The sequence below is a fragment of the Manis pentadactyla genome, chromosome 19 (genome assembly GCF_030020395.1).
Source record: "Manis pentadactyla isolate mManPen7 chromosome 19, mManPen7.hap1, whole genome shotgun sequence".
In the NCBI taxonomy this organism is placed as follows: domain Eukaryota; kingdom Metazoa; phylum Chordata; class Mammalia; order Pholidota; family Manidae; genus Manis; species Manis pentadactyla.
In genome coordinates, this window is record NC_080037.1 from 12339719 (window position 1) to 12354218 (window position 14500).

General features: G+C 50.6%; 2 protein-coding genes across 3 annotated transcripts; both read right to left on the minus strand.

The window, feature by feature from the left end:
* Positions 1-449: 449 nt before the first annotated feature.
* On the minus strand, positions 450-761 carry LELP1 (late cornified envelope like proline rich 1). The gene has a single exon (XM_036922894.2). It carries the CDS (start codon positions 759-761, stop codon positions 450-452), a length of 312 nt encoding a protein of 103 aa, XP_036778789.2.
* Positions 762-8711: 7950 nt separating this feature from the next.
* Positions 8712-12123, minus strand: LOC130681692 (uncharacterized). Of its 2 annotated transcripts, XM_057495071.1 has the most exons (5): positions 11944-12122; positions 10048-10313; positions 9664-9999; positions 9592-9615; positions 8712-9519 (listed from the first exon to the last, which is right to left on the minus strand). In XM_057495071.1, exons 2-5 carry the CDS (start codon positions 10291-10293, stop codon positions 9400-9402), a joined length of 726 nt encoding a protein of 241 aa, XP_057351054.1. In that variant the 5' UTR covers positions 10294-10313; positions 11944-12122; the 3' UTR covers positions 8712-9399. The 2 variants fall into 2 exon arrangements, with proteins under 2 accessions (XP_057351054.1, XP_057351053.1); XM_057495070.1 differs by having other exon boundaries at positions 9592-9999; positions 11944-12123.
* Positions 12124-14500: the final 2377 nt, after the last annotated feature.

The following is a 14500-nucleotide window of genomic DNA, read 5'->3' on the forward strand; positions in this document are numbered from 1 at the left end:
CACAGGATAGAATTCTTTTCCTTTTTTTCTCAACATCCCCCTCCTCTTTTCTGGAGTGCCTTATTCCTCCCCCATGCCCACCCTTCCTGGGGCTAGCCACTGCACTGGCCTGGGTTTATGGCTCTCTCAGGCTGCACTCCCACTGAGACGGCGTTCCCTGGGTGCCCCCCTTGGAGGACGCCATGTCCCGCTGTGCAGCAGGTGGGGAGGCTGGCTTCAAAGCTCACGGATGGTAGAGGGCCTAAGTCCTAGCCTCGCTCCCCAGGGATTGCTTCTTGGTGGTTTAGGGCTGGAAACAACAGACCAAAAACTGCCAAAAAACCAGGAGGAAGTCTTGCACAGCAGAGGAACACATTTACTTGTCAGTTCATGGCTTCAGGTCTCAGCCCCGAGGTGCTGGGCACGGTGGAGATGTTGGAGGTGGAGGGCTGGGTGGCGTCCTCAGTGCCTCACTCTTGGGGAGGAGAGGGTGGTGGGCATTTCGGAGGACAGGGCTTGGGACCCGGCTTGGGAGGACAGGCAGCTGGGCATGGACTTGGGGGACATGATGGAGGACACGGCGGGTGGCACAGAGAGGGGGACGGGGGGCACTTCAGTGGCGGTGGGCACTTTTCTCGTGGGCATTTTTCAGAGCACCGTTGCAGCAGCTTCCTTAAATAGCTGGGTGGGCATTTGGCCTCGCACTCCTGTTCACACGTGGGATCACCGTTCTTGGGCTCATCCTTGGGTTCACTGGGTTTATTTTTGTCATCACTTGACATTCTTTTTGATTTTCTCAGCCCTGCCAAGAAATACAGGACAGGTTGTATGTGGGGACCACACTGCCAGGTGGGAGAAGATCTGGCCACCTTCCCACTCACACCTCCTGCCCATCCTCCTTCTTAAGAAACCTTTCTCGGGATGTATTCAGGCTCTAGACCAAAGTCTCATTTGAGGCCTGTCCTCTTGTAGGAGACGGGGGACAGCATTTCTTGGTCTGTCTACCCTCACTCTTTCTTTTCACTGACTCTTGTCTCCATTCCATAGCAGGGGTTCTTAACCTAGGGTCTTGGGGCCACCCTCCTCACCATAAGAACTGTATTTAGCCATGTATTTATCAATATAGTTGGCATCTTCTATAACCCCATGTATTTTATTGAATTCATTGTAAAATATTATTCTGAAGCGTCCATAAGTTTGATCAGACTGCTATAGGGATCCATGGAACAATGAAGGTTTTAAAGAACTCTGGTAAGACCACCATCTCATCCTTCTGGAGATTGAATGGGAGGGCACGTTGCTTGGCTTAGGGACCCAGGACACTTTTTTTCAATCCTGTGTCCTGCCTAAGCCCTCAAAACCTTGAGAATTGCTTTCTTCACTTGGGGATGGGGATGGGAAGGTAGTTGAATCCCATCCGTGGCTGGGCTCTTACGGACACCTCTAGGATTCCTTCACCCAGTGATTAGGGAAGAAGTCGGGGATATGAACTGGGAAATTCTAATTTCTCTACATATATGATTGTTAGAGCTGTAAGATATGATTTTGAGGAGGAATTCCATTTCCCCTCGTTGAGTTTTGTTCTGGGCTGGGTCTTCCTCTATGGACAGTTTAGCCCTTCTAGACAGAGACAGGGATTTTCAGTCCCTGACAATACTTGCAAGTTGGATTTAATCGGCACACCTTTGACTCTTTAACAATATAAAAATAAAATTTCATCTAATTTAGTTTTAAAATCAGAATGGTTCTCTGGAGAGACAGATCATTAAATTGAACTCCAAAACCATTAAGAATCTCTCTTTCAAATGAGGTATAGCCCCCGTTCTTGCTACCAAAGATGAGAGGAAACCTTCACCCAGACGTAGCCATCATCTCGGGCCTGCTCAGCGTCTGGGGTGCTGTGGGCCGCTCCGGGAGAGGGGGTGCGAAAGGAGGGCATTTCCAGTCGTCCAAACACAACTTACCCCTATGTGCTGGTAATGAACTTGGCCGTGGAGGGAGGTGGATGGTATAGCTGTGCTCAGGAAGGCTGCTTTTCCTCTGGCTCGTCTGCCCAGTTCTGAAGAAGCCAGGACTTGCGGGGCTGGGGGGCAGGAGAGCTCCGCTTGTGATGTCATCACTGCATCATCAGGGAGCGATTGTTGTGTGACTCCAGAACTCCCAGCTCAGCTCAGGCCCTTGGACAGGAGAATAGACAACAGGGGGTCACCTCCTTTGCTGCTCCCTCTCCTCTCTGGGTGCCTCAGAATTCATGCTGGTGAGATCAGGCAGTGGTGAGGGCTTCTGAGCTACGGACGGGGAGGCTCCCTGTTGCTGGGAGCCCAGGAGCTCTGTTTACACCCCGTCTCTCTTTTCTAACTCCCCAAGTTTTTTTTTTTTGGCTATTGAAAATGTTCCTTCTTTTCCTTCCTTCCTTCCTTCTTTTTTCTTTCCTTTGATATATATATATATATATATATATATATATATATTTATTGAAGTATAGTTGATACAATATTCTGTTAATTTCAAACATACAACAGTGATTCGACAGTTAATCTACATTATTAAATACTCATCACAGCTAGTGTAGTTACTATCAGTCAACATAGAAAGGTGTTGCCGAACTATTGACTATATTCTGTATGCTGCACTTTAATCCCCATGACTAATTTGTATTATGACTGAGGTTTTGTGCGTCTTTATACCCTTCACCCATTTCACCCCAGATCCTGTCTTAAAGTAGAGAGGTTTGCCTCTGAGAAGGTTCTTTCCTTGCCTTTTCCAAGACCTGGCCAGTGGGTCTCTGTGGTCAGACTAGGGGTGCTGGGTGTGGAGGTAGGTGTGGGAGAGGCAAGTGGGGCTCAGACACATAGTGCCTTCAGTGCAGTTCCAGAAAGTTCATCTTGGCAATTATTCACTGATGAACCCCAGTGACTTTTGGTTAAAATTGTTATATGATCATGTCTAAGGTGTTAAAAGGTATTTCTGACAGCAAAGTGTGGGGTGGATTGAGGGATGGAGTCGTGGCACAAAAGTTGGACTAGCCTGTTTCAAAGAAATTGTAAAAATCTCCAAGTCTGAAGGAAGGCAGTGTTGCTGGTAGAAGGAGGAAGTGAGGGACGCATCGCTCTAGAGGAAAAGCTGTGGGATTTGGTTAGTGGAAAATTGAGAAGAAAATGAAGAAAGACGACTCCCAAGTGTTATCGTTAATGCTTTGAGGAACCAAAAGAAGTGGGTCTGAGTCAAGAATGTTGATTTTGGTTGCATTAGAGCACCATGTACGGTTGCTGGAAATGTGGCTCTGGCCCTTGTCCCACTGGGCTGACCTGAGACCGCGAGTTCATTTCAATCCAACATATCTTGACTGAGTGAATAAGAAGGAGCTGGTCCAGAGAGAGGATTGGGGAAGAGAAGAAAAAACGTTCTGGGGAGGATAGGGTTTATTTGGTATTCACAGTGGACAAAGAATGCCATACACAATTGAAACCCAAATGAACCTAAATGACGGGGGAGGATGGGCCAGAACGTAACCCTCTGCCACTGGGGTCATTGGTATTAGATTCATTATCTACTCATTTTCTTTCCTCCACAGTTTTGCTCATGAGCTCTTCAAAGCTGTTGAGAGGCGGTTCCCACATCCGTCTGAGGAGCTCCACCTGCTGTTGGCCTCTGGACAGAAGCTAGCAATCTGCACCCGGAGGGGGCTCTCATTTGTGACTGATTTCAAAAAGGGTAGTGATTTCTATTGGCCATTGTTATCTTCCTCTCTTTCCTTTTTTCCTTCTCTTATTCCCCGCTAAAGAAATTTCCACTGAATGAAAGCCTATCATTCACTGGACTTTCACCAGGACATTTGTTTGTATCTTTTCAGTCTTCGAAGGTGAAGACACATGTAGCATCCCAGCTACCAGCCTTGCCTTTGGCTCAGGGTTTGGCTGGCAGCTGACTGGCAGCAGGACACAACCGAGGTGAAATACCGAACAGGCTTCTTGAGTGGCTGGGTCTCAGAACGAGAGAGGCTGGAAGGGGAAATGAGTGCGTGTCAAAGCCCCAGGGTTAAGAGCAAGGACCCTGGAGCCAGAACCCTGGGTTCAAATGCTGCCTTCATTCCTAATCTACCAGATGACCCCTGGTAATTGACTTAACCCCTCTGATTCTCAATCCCCTCATCTGTACAATGAGATAGTAGTAGCACCTGCTTTAGGATAATATGTAACTTATCCTGAGTGCTTATAACATATCAGGCACATTTGCAAGTGCACAACCTGTACTCATCGGTCACATTGCCTCACTCATAGCGTGTTGTGAAGACTTAGGAGATTCTACATATCCAGAAAATGTGGATGCTGCCAGCCTCCTGCCTCCCGCTCAACCCCATGCCAGAAGTGCTGCCAGGATCTGCCAGTTCTGTGTCCTAAACCCCCTGCGCCCGACCCAGAGCTGCCGTGAGCATCTCTCTCAAGCCGGGCCCACCCCGCCACCCCAAGTCACTGCTGCTGTTTCACCGAGGTCGTGATTGTCTCCGGTCTCCCCCAGTGCTCCAGCCCTAATTCATACTCCACAGCACTGTCACAGCAAATTTTATAAAGCAAAAGTCTAATTTGATCATCAAATTTAAGATGAGACCCAAGGTTGGGTCTACAAGATTCCTTCAGCTCAGTCTTCTACTTTTACCAGAGATTCTGGGGCCAAACTGCTTGCTTTTCTCAAAACGTGCTGGGCTTTTTGGACTCGGCTTTTTCTCTGCCAGTCATATCCTCCCTCCGCCCGCCCCCAACCTTGAATTCGTAGGAATTCACGGCCAGGGCACAATTTATCTGACCCCCCCAGGCGGTTATGTGCCTGAGTCAAGGTCATTCTGAGATTTTATCCCTGTATTTTGTAGTGTGTTATTTCTCAATTTCTCTTTCTCACATGAAGAAAACACGGGCCCTGCAGACCTCTCTGGCTCCCCAGTGGCTATAGTCAAGACAGGCCATCTCTGAACATCCCCAGCGCACTCTTAATGCTCAATGCCCTCACCCATTCTGCTGAGGGGCAATAATGGCTGTGTATATGTCTGTCCCCTGCCTCACACAGGGCCCTGCTCCAGACCTTGATTATGTTTCTTCGCATCGTTAGTGCTGGTCCAGGGCCTGATATATAACAGATGCTCAAGGAAGGTTTGGGGAAATAAATGAATGGATATATGAGATAAAATCTAGCAGGGGAGTTAAGAATAAAATGAGCTATATGTCAGAGGAGGGAGAGCCGACTTCCTGCAGGTAGAGGTTTAATGAGATCTGTTTCCAAGGATCAGCTTCTATCATCTGTATCCCTGTATTAGCTCAGAGAGCCCAGGAGGCAGACACCTTTGGGCCTTATGGGCTGGAAATCCTAGACCACCCAGGTTTGTCCAGGGTCCAGAACCCATCTGATCCAGGGTCCCGAGGCAGAGATGGACTCACGCACTAGCTCCAGCCTCTGGTCTTAGTCTTCTTTTGTCTGGAGTTAGTGTCTCCTGTGCCCTGAGCTTGTCCCCTCCCTTCCCCAACACACACACAAATCCCTGCCTGGTGAGACCTTCAGGAGTGACAGGAAGACAGGATAGCGCAGACTTGGAAAGGCGGGCGTGGGGGCTGTGAGGCAGGAGGTATGCAGGGGTCATGCTCTTTGGCTTGGGCCCAGCTCCCTCTGCTGGGACCCATGCTCTCCTCAGGGCTCTCCCCAGGGCTGCCCAACCAGCTTCCGTTTCCGGTGTGCTCCTGGGACCCTGTCACCATCCCAGCTCCCTTCAGTGGGGAGGAGACTGGGGTCTCACGGGGACAGGTGTTTTAATGGAGAGAGCAGAGACGAAGAGATGTGCTTGGAGTGCCTTCTGCAGGCTGTCTCTGTGCCCGTAAGAAGAGACTGGGGACCTGCTTCCTTGCTGAATGCGGGACTGCAAAGTCAGGGACTTCTGGGGGAATTTTCAGATGATTTAAGGCAGTTCTTGGTAACTTCCAAACCAGCTTTGCTTTACAAGGTCATCGCATTTGTCAGTCTCCTGGGAAAAAGCAGAGAACTGTTTTCCTAATGACCCTCCACCACCAGGGGGCCGCGTGGGTCGGGACAGCAAGCGGCTGGGAGAGGATCGTGGGGGAACCAGTTCAAATTTGACTTCAGGGGTGACCCTGAGGGCACTTTCCTCTAATTCCTAGAGTTTCCTAGGAAGGATCAGGGAGGAGTCACTTAACCATCTATGGAAAACCAGCGGATTGTGAATGTTTTGCTTTGGAGCTCAGGAGAGCTGGAATTTTGTGTGCTTGTGGGGGTGTGGGGTGCTCAAGGGTGGGGGTGGGGGAAGGAGGCGCATGAAGGGAGCCTCAAGTCTGGGGTTGGGTGGTGGTTCAGAGGCTGCCCTGTCTGCTTCGGTGACGCTGCCCTTGGGGCACCACCTGGCTCAGGGACCTGCACAGGAGACTTCCCTTTGCTGCTGCTGTGAGAGGACCTCTCTCTCTCCAATCTCAGGGAACCCTGTGAGACAAAGGAGTCCTTCATTTGTAGGCCAAAGATTCACAGTTCAATAATATCCATGGGGAAGGTTGGGCCCAAAAATTCCGGGGGAGCGGAGTGGCACCCCATCCCTCCTGTGACTACCTTTTTCCCACTGGATTTCTCTACAATCACAGGAACCACCACAGCTACTAAAAATCCAGGTCAGAATGAGGATCCTGTGCTTGCCTCCTGGAGGCACTTATCATTATGTTTGCCTGCTGTGTCTACTTTTTTATGTAGGACCCCTTACAGTAAGAGGAATATTGTCATTCTGGAATGACTGAAGTTGAAAGAGGTGGAGATGGGGCAGAATCAGGAAATTGGGCCCTGTAAAAAATGCTTAAAAAAGTAAAAAAGACTAGGGATGGTTAACCTGAAGAAGAGAATATTTGGGATGGCAAGAAACTATTTATAGAATGTGTATTCGTTTTCTACTGCTGCTTAATAAATTACATAAGCTCAGCAGCTTAGACAGCATATACTTATTATCTCTTGGTTTCCACAGGTTTGTGGTCTGGGCACAGCTTAGCTGTGTCCTCTGCTCAGGGTCTTACAAGACTACAGTCAAAGTGGTGGCTTTTGTGGCCCTTAAGAGCTTTGGGTCCTCTTCCAAGCTCACTTGGTTGTTGACAGCATTCAATTTCTTCCAGTTGTTGGACTGAAGTCCTCAGCCCCTAAAGGCCACCCACTGTTCCCGGCCACTGGGCCCTCTGAACGTGTGTTTCACATCATTGCCCTGCTGAATTTATCAGCCCCTCAGGCTGGGACTGGTAAATCATCTGGGGGGAGGTGTGGAAAGACCTGGTTTGCATGTTGCATTCACTGCTTTTCAAGGTGTAAGCCCGCCCCCTGTGGGCAATTTCAAGTGACCAGTGGTTTTAACAACTGGCTTTGAAAATTTCTGAATATTTAACAGTCAGCTCTCTTGATTATCATGTCCAGCACATCACTGGGCCTAGTCCAGGGGCTCCAGGGCTGATGAACGGAGCACCCTTCACACCCCCTCTGCTGCCCAGTCTCCCCATCTAATGTCTCCTTCAGGAATTTTATGCAGAAGTTTCTCTTAGCTTCCTATTTGCTATAAGAGATCACCACAAACTTAGTGGCTTAAAAAGATATGCTTTTATTGTCTGACAGTTTAGAGGTCAGAAGTCTAAAATGAAGGTGTTGGCAGGACTTGTTCCTTCTGGAACTTTCAGAGGAGAATCTGCTTCTTTGGCTCTTCTAGCTTCTAGAGGCCACCCGATTCCTCATCTATGGCTTCTTGTTCACATCACTCCAACCTCTTGCTCCCATCCGCACACCTCTCACTGCTCACTCTGACCCCCTGCCTCTCTTGTGACGACCCACTTGAGTACAATGGGCCCTAGATAATCCAGGATAATCCCCCCAACTCCAGATACTTAATCGCACCCACAAAATTCCTTTTACCACGTAAGGTAACATATCCACAAATTCCAGGGATTAGGGTTTGGACATCTTTGGGGACTATTTTTGAGCCTATCTCAAGTTTATTATATTCATCACCAACACATCACTTGGAGTTCTAATGGCTGTTGTATGTCTCCCTTACAAAGTTTTGTGCCTTCTCTCTACATCTCCCTAAAAATGTAGTAAGAAACAGAACTGGTAACATAAGCATCCTCATTGTGGGCCCTCGCCCCTCAAAGCTTCTGGAGGAGTTTTGGAATCATGGTGTCTTTTCTTCTAGCCATTCTTTGTATTAGAATGTACTCCTGAACATCTGAGGCAGGGAGGGGTGGGGCTTGGTCATTCAACTACAAATACATATAACTGTACACAGAGGAGGAGTTCATATGCTGTTTTGTATCTCTTCTGTTCATTGAGCGTTGTAGCTGAAGTGTGGTAAAATAGTCTAAATACAATTCAAAGGAAATATTTTCTCTCCGTTCTCCTTAGGGCCCTGCAGACCAGTCTCCTCAGCTGACCAGTATGTCTGTCCCCGGTGTGCCTCACCTTCTCTGCCTGCTGTGTCTTTCCGCTGGGAAGGAAACTGAGGGGCTGAAGGGGGGAGTTCGTTTAGGGGGCTAGTCAGTCAGGTTTGGAGACTGGGGGAGAGGCTCTCAGGGGGAAGGCGTTTCCATTTCCCTGTGTCCTGTTTCCTTGGATAAACCATTAGACCTTTCCGTATAACTCCTGCCATTCCCCAGCCCCCCAGGCCCACCCACCTACATCCGCAATGGCCTGGGGCATTAACTGAGGAAAAGTCAAGATTCCTGTGATAATATTTTTAATGGATCAAACAGAGATCATTTGATCACAAGTTCAAATGATCAAAATTGCATCAAATGATGCCAGCAGGACTGGGGGAGGGGCTGCAGAGCCAGCAGGCAGGCCTGGGAAGGGTCTAAGCAGCAATAAGAGAAGGGGTGGGCTGAGGAGTAGGGAAGGCCGGTGGCTGCGACATCTTCTCTGTGGCATGGAGTTGAAGAGAGTGGCTTCTCATGTGAATTTTAAGTTCTTTTAGGCGAATTCTGTTTTCCTTTATGAAACCTGAAGCAAAGCTAATGTTTTCTTTCTTACGTGTGATTCTTCTTCAGTCTCCAGAGGTAGAGGTTGTCAGGGAGAGACTGACAGCACTGTGGGTGGAGGGGGGGCCGGGGGAAGATGGGCCTCGCTTTGCCGGCTACCCGTGGTGGAAGCTCGCGAAGCACATGACCGCGGGGCGCCATGGAGCTCCTGCGAGCGTGTCCCTTCCGGCCAACTTCTGGCGTCTCTTTGGGGTGGATGGGAGACGCTGGTGGACTGACTGGAGGTACCCCGATTCTCCTTGAGTCTGGGGAAGTAGCCTCTTCTGGGGTTGCATGTGGGTCTGTGTTATTGGATTGAAATAGTCTACGGTGAGAGGGAAGAGAATCCAGTTGCCTTATGACCAGGTCAGGGAGGGTGGCTTCAGAGCTGTCACTTCCGCTTTGTCAGGTACTCCTGCTGGCACCGGGGATGCTGCACAGGGGGGCACTTCTGCTGGCTGGGAGGTGGGGGGCAAGGCTCAGGGATCTGGGGAGGGGAGGGGACAGGGATCTGGGGAGGGGAGGGGACAGGGACTGGGGGAGGGCAGGGGACAGGGACTGGGGTAGGGCAGGGCTCAGGGACTGGGGTAGGGAAGGGCACAGGGATCTGGGGAGGGGAGGGGACAGGGACTGGGGTGGGGCAGGGCTCAGGGACTGGGGTAGGGAAGGGCACAGGGATCTGGGGAGGGTAGGGCACAGGGATCTGGGGAGGGGAGGGGACAGGGACTGGGGTGGGGCAGGGCTCAGGGACTGGGGTAGGGAAGGGCACAGGGATCTGGGGAGGGTAGGGCACAGGGATCTGGGGAGGGGAGGGGACAGGGACTGGGGTGGGGCAGGGCTCAGGGACTGGGGTAGGGAAGGGCACAGGGATCTGGGGAGGGTAGGGCACAGGGATCTGGGGAGGGGAGGGGACAGGGACTGGGGTGGGGCAGGGCTCAGGGACTGGGGTAGGGAAGGGCACAGGGATCTGGGGAGGGTAGGGCACAGGGATCTGGGGAGGGGAGGGGACAGGGACTGGGATGGGGCAGGGCTCAGGGACTGGGGTAGGGAAGGGCACAGGGATCTGGGGAGGGGAGGGCACAGGGGCTGGGGGAGGGCAGGGCTCCGGGACTGGGGTAGGGAAGGGCATAGGGTTCTGGGGAGGGGAGGGGACAGGGACTGGGGAAGGGCAGGGGACAGGGACTGGGGTAGGGAAGGGCACAGGGATCTGGGGAGGGGAGGGGACAGGGATCTGGGGAGGGAGCTGGCAGGGGATTTTGCATTGTTGCAGCTGCTGATAGGACATCTTTCTTGGCTGAAGAGAATCTATAATAGATAAAAGACACTTTATTGGTTTTTTTTGTATCTTTTTGTTGGTGGCGCCTTCTCAGTTAAACCCCCACAGCCTTGCCATCACCCTCAGGGACAGCCTTCCCCCCAGACCTTCTGGCACCCCCACCACGTCACGTGACCCAGCACGGGCAGCAGCTGCCAAATACGGAAACACTTTGGGGCCCTAAGAGGGTGTTTTCTGTGACCAGCACCTCTCTCCACCCCGAGTGACTCCTGGCCTGGGCACACCCTGGGCTCTGCCGGCTGCGTAGTGCCCAGTTCAGGGGAGGCGGCCAGCAGGTCCGGCCTCAAGTGCAGCCAAGGGTGCGCACGAGGACGGGGACTTAGTGGGGAGAGACTTGGCTGTGGACCCTGTCAGCCTCCTAGCTGTGTGAAGAGGATGCGGCCGGCTGCCCCTGCTCCTCAGCCTTCCCCTTGAAGAGATGATGGTGACCACATCTTAAGACTGTCACAGGAATTAGAGAAATTTGATAGAAAGCCAGGTCCCCAGTGGGTGCTCCCTAGTCCAGAGGGAAAAGCCAAGGATGAAAAATTGAGGGGAAAACCCAAATAGCATCATGGTATGCATGTGGGGAGCGAAGGGTCCTGCTCAGCCTGGGGTAGAGAAGACTGTGGGGAGGGGGCAGGAGAGCTTCCTGTCAACCCCTGAAAGGCACCCCCACCTGAAAGGTGTGTGTGTGTGAGATTTCAGCAGAGATATTGTAACAAGCCATATTAGCTGTGAGCAAGAACATCCTCCATGGGGCTGCTGGCAGAGGACGTCCCCCTTCCTGATCCACCCTCCTCAGTGATGGTCAGGCGTCCAAGCACCTGAGCCTTTCAGCCTCATTCTGCTGAGGGGGGCTGCTCTCTGGCTCTCCAGGGGGTCATCTCTGACCTCAGACAAGGTCAAGGGGCTGCCTCAGCACAGGCATGTCTCCTGCTCCCATCCCCTCTGTGGCCAGCCCCTAACCCTTCCCTGTTGCTGCATTCCCCACATGCCCCTGCACTCAGCTCGTCTGGAATGATCTGTGAGGGGGTATTATGCACCTCCTCTGCCCACCCCCGACCACTTCACTGTCCAAATCAGCAAGCTGTAATCAAGAGCCATCGTGCAACTAAACACCCCAAATCTTGGAACATGGGAACATTAACAAACCATCTTAGCTGTTGTTTTTTTAATTTAATGGTCCTACCCAAGCCCATTTCCTTGTTCAGCCTGTCATTTCAGACAAACTAAGGCAGATGAGAAAGCACTGCAGTAAGAATGGGGAGGGACATCCCCTGTCCAGTTTGTCCTGACTTTCCTCATATTCCCTCTGGGACTTTAAATAAAGTCACTTACCATTTCTAGCATGCATTTTTCTCATCTGACATATGTTACAGTGAATGGTCTCCAAATTTCTCAAAAGGAAATCCTTCTAAAAGTTCCATTCATGAGATGCATGTGCATCTATCCAATAACTCACCCACCTTTATCAATACTGACCCTCTGGTTCCCACCAAACCCTCAGAGGAACCAGGGTCAAGGTCCGCATTTGGCCTCCCGGGTCTGCAGCCCCAAGGGGGCCTGGGCAGGCATGAGACTCTCCCCAGGTGGCTGTGGCTGAGCCATTTCACTCACCTGCCTCTCCAAGTACACCCGTCCTAGGAAGATGGACCCAAGTGAGCTGAGGAGGCTCTGGCTCTGGCCCTTTTATTGCGGATTCAGTCCCACCTGGGAGAGGAGCTGAGACTCCCCCCAACTTCCTGGTTCCAGGCGTAGCTTTCTGATTCTTTCAAATCCTTGTCAGGAAGAAGGATTTCTATACGGAAAAGCCTGCTGTGACACTACCTGGTGAGCAATGACATTCCTCTTTCGCAAGAACAGCTCAGGATGAGACACACATTCCGTGGGTGTCGTCAGCCCATGGCTATCCCCTCAAGCTCCACTGGAGTGGTTTGCTTAAGCGTGGAAACCGAGGGTGAAGGGTCCTCATGGAGGTGGGCTCCTGGTGGAAGCCGGGATCTCTCATCCAACTTCTCTTAACCCTGCCTTCCCCCGTGCTGCAGCTTCTGGGTCCTCACTAAGGTTCTTTTTAAGTAGTGAGCCAAACACCTGCCTCTCCACCTTGTATTTTGAGCAGGTGTATTAGAGAAACAGAACTAATAGGATGTGTGTTTGTGTGTATGCATGTGTATATATATATATATATATATATATATATATATATATATATAAGTTGGTTCATGATATTGGAGAAGTTTGGCAAATCCAAAATCTGCGGAAGAGGAGGGTAATCTGGAGACCCAGGGAAGAGTTGTACTTCAAGTTCAAAGGCAGTCTGCTGACACAATTCCTTTGGGGGAGGTCAGTATGTTTTCTATTTAGGCCTTCAACTGACAGGATAAAGCCCACCCACATTTTGGAGGGTGATCTGTTATACTCAGTTAATCCTAGCTAAAAAATACCTTCCTAGAAACATCTAGAATGATGTTTGATTGAATATCTGGGTACTGTGACCCAGCCAAATTGTCACAAAAATTGGCCATCACAGCAGGTGAAATCAGGCAATTGTCAACCCCACTAGCAACTTGAGAAACACACGCGCACACACAGATCACACAGACATGTACACGCTGCACACACTGTAAATCCCAGGGCAAAGCCTAGTGTGTAGATGGGAGCTAAAGACCCTTGAATAAAATTCACGATTTTTGTAAGTGATCCAGGGTCCTGCTTTGTACTCCTTCATTGTCCCTCAAGACACCTGCTCATGCATGTGGGGGTTCTTAGGCTCAGCAATAGCTCTGATCTTTGGGATCATGATCTGACAACAGAGAAAAACACTCGTGCTGCTGTGAGAGGGGTCAGCCCAGCTCCTTGGATTCACCAGGGAGACTTACAGGAGGAGGGGTGAAAGGGGCAAGTCACCCCAAGAGGTGAGGGATGTGTGGAACTCTGGGAGGGTTGAGGCCCATTCTGGGGCACAGGCTGGCTCTGAAAGGGACCAGCTCCTGGGGCAGCCCCTTGCCCCAAACTGGGGTCGGTCCCCCTGCCCTGTGCTGTGGCACCCTGAGCATAGCTTGACCATTCCTATGTGTCTTATCTCACTGCTTACATGTGTGTCCTGCCTCCTGGCCTGTGTATTCCAGGGCAGGAGGGTGTCACCAGCACACCGCCGCACTCACCCCAGGACCACTGCCTGGGCCTTGTAGGCACACCATCGCTATTTCTAAAATGACGTGAAGGAACACCTGCCTCCCACCATCGGAGTCATGGGTGCAGGGCCTCAGGGCTGTCGGCAGCCCTTTTCTCTAATTAAAACTCTCCCAGAAGAGGGTAGGAGAACAAGAGTCTCAATCCCAGCCCAGGAGGCCCAACTCCTAGGGGACCCCATTTTTTGTCTGTTCACATCTGTCCAGCTCCCCTGAAATCCCAAAGGAGAAGGACCTTCCAGGGGAAATGCAAATGCTGGACGTCAAACTGGGACTTGGGGGTGTAGCTTGATTTTTTTCAGGTGTTTTTAGGTACTGGGAAGTAATATTCTGCCACCAGGAAAGAATGGGAAACCTCTTTCCACTGTGTTTTTCATTCTTTGTGTATTACATGTTTCATGTTCTGCCTTCTGCATTGGCTACAACGGCCTTGAGGACCAGGACTCTGTCTGTTCCAGTGCCTGGACTACAGTGGAGGTTTAGATCTTTGCAGGCTGACTTGTGCCTTATGCTAGACAGATTGAAAACTGGTAAAAATGCCCATTGGTGCTCTCTTCCTGAGACTTACAATCTCTGACGACAAGCCAGGGGAGACTGGGAGAAGATGGCACCCTGCCTGTGGCTGGGGAAGGCTGGGGATGGTCCAGTGTGGTGTATCAGAGGGAGAGGGAGAAATGGGTGGTGCTGGTGACAGTAACCACAGACTAGCAGAGAAAGAGAAGAAGAATGACAGAGTGGGTGTAAGCACAGCACACAGAGTAAGAGCCCCTTTTTTCGATTGAATATATTTGACACATAACGCTGTATAAGTTGAAGGTGTACAATGTGCTACTTTATACATTTATATTGTAATATGTAATATACATGATCCTTGTGGTTGTATTTACCATGTTACATACCTGTAGTGCAATATTATTGTTTGTATTCATTATACTGTGCATCAGACCATTAGGGCTTATTCACTACATGTGCCAAGTTTGTGC